Raw genomic sequence first — 259 nt, forward strand, 5'->3', positions numbered from 1 at the left:
CGAACGGTTCAGAGGAGACAAAAAGAGAAAAATTCACCACATCATCAGAAAACGCCTATTTGATTTAGCTCGCTCCAAATCCACATTGAAAGAGTAATGGCAATTAAGCAGATAATGCATGAACACGTCAGCTATCAGACCCGACTTAGTAATATATACACCGTACTCGGTGAAACGGAATATCTTTCATCTCTTCCCTATGATCCCTGGCATAGTCCCAAAGATAATAATCCAGCAAAACGGCGTTGATCTTTCCACG

At 41.3% G+C, this 259-nt stretch overlaps 1 protein-coding gene across 1 annotated transcript in view; it reads right to left on the reverse strand.

Moving 5' to 3' along the window:
- Window positions 1-145: 145 nt before the first annotated feature.
- Window positions 146-259, reverse strand: part of LOC103769300 (chromosome unknown open reading frame, human C9orf64) — a gene marked incomplete at its 5' end in the record, with an annotated part of 9,803 nt that continues 9,689 nt past the window's right edge. Inside the window, one exon of the mRNA XM_008936483.1 lies at window positions 146-259. This exon is cut by the window's right edge and continues 21 nt beyond it. Within this exon, the coding sequence (XP_008934731.1) occupies window positions 146-259 (114 nt within the window).

Source organism: Merops nubicus, unplaced genomic scaffold, assembly GCF_000691845.1.
Source record: "Merops nubicus isolate BGI_N331 unplaced genomic scaffold, ASM69184v1 scaffold6903, whole genome shotgun sequence".
Taxonomy (NCBI): Eukaryota; Metazoa; Chordata; class Aves; order Coraciiformes; family Meropidae; genus Merops; species Merops nubicus.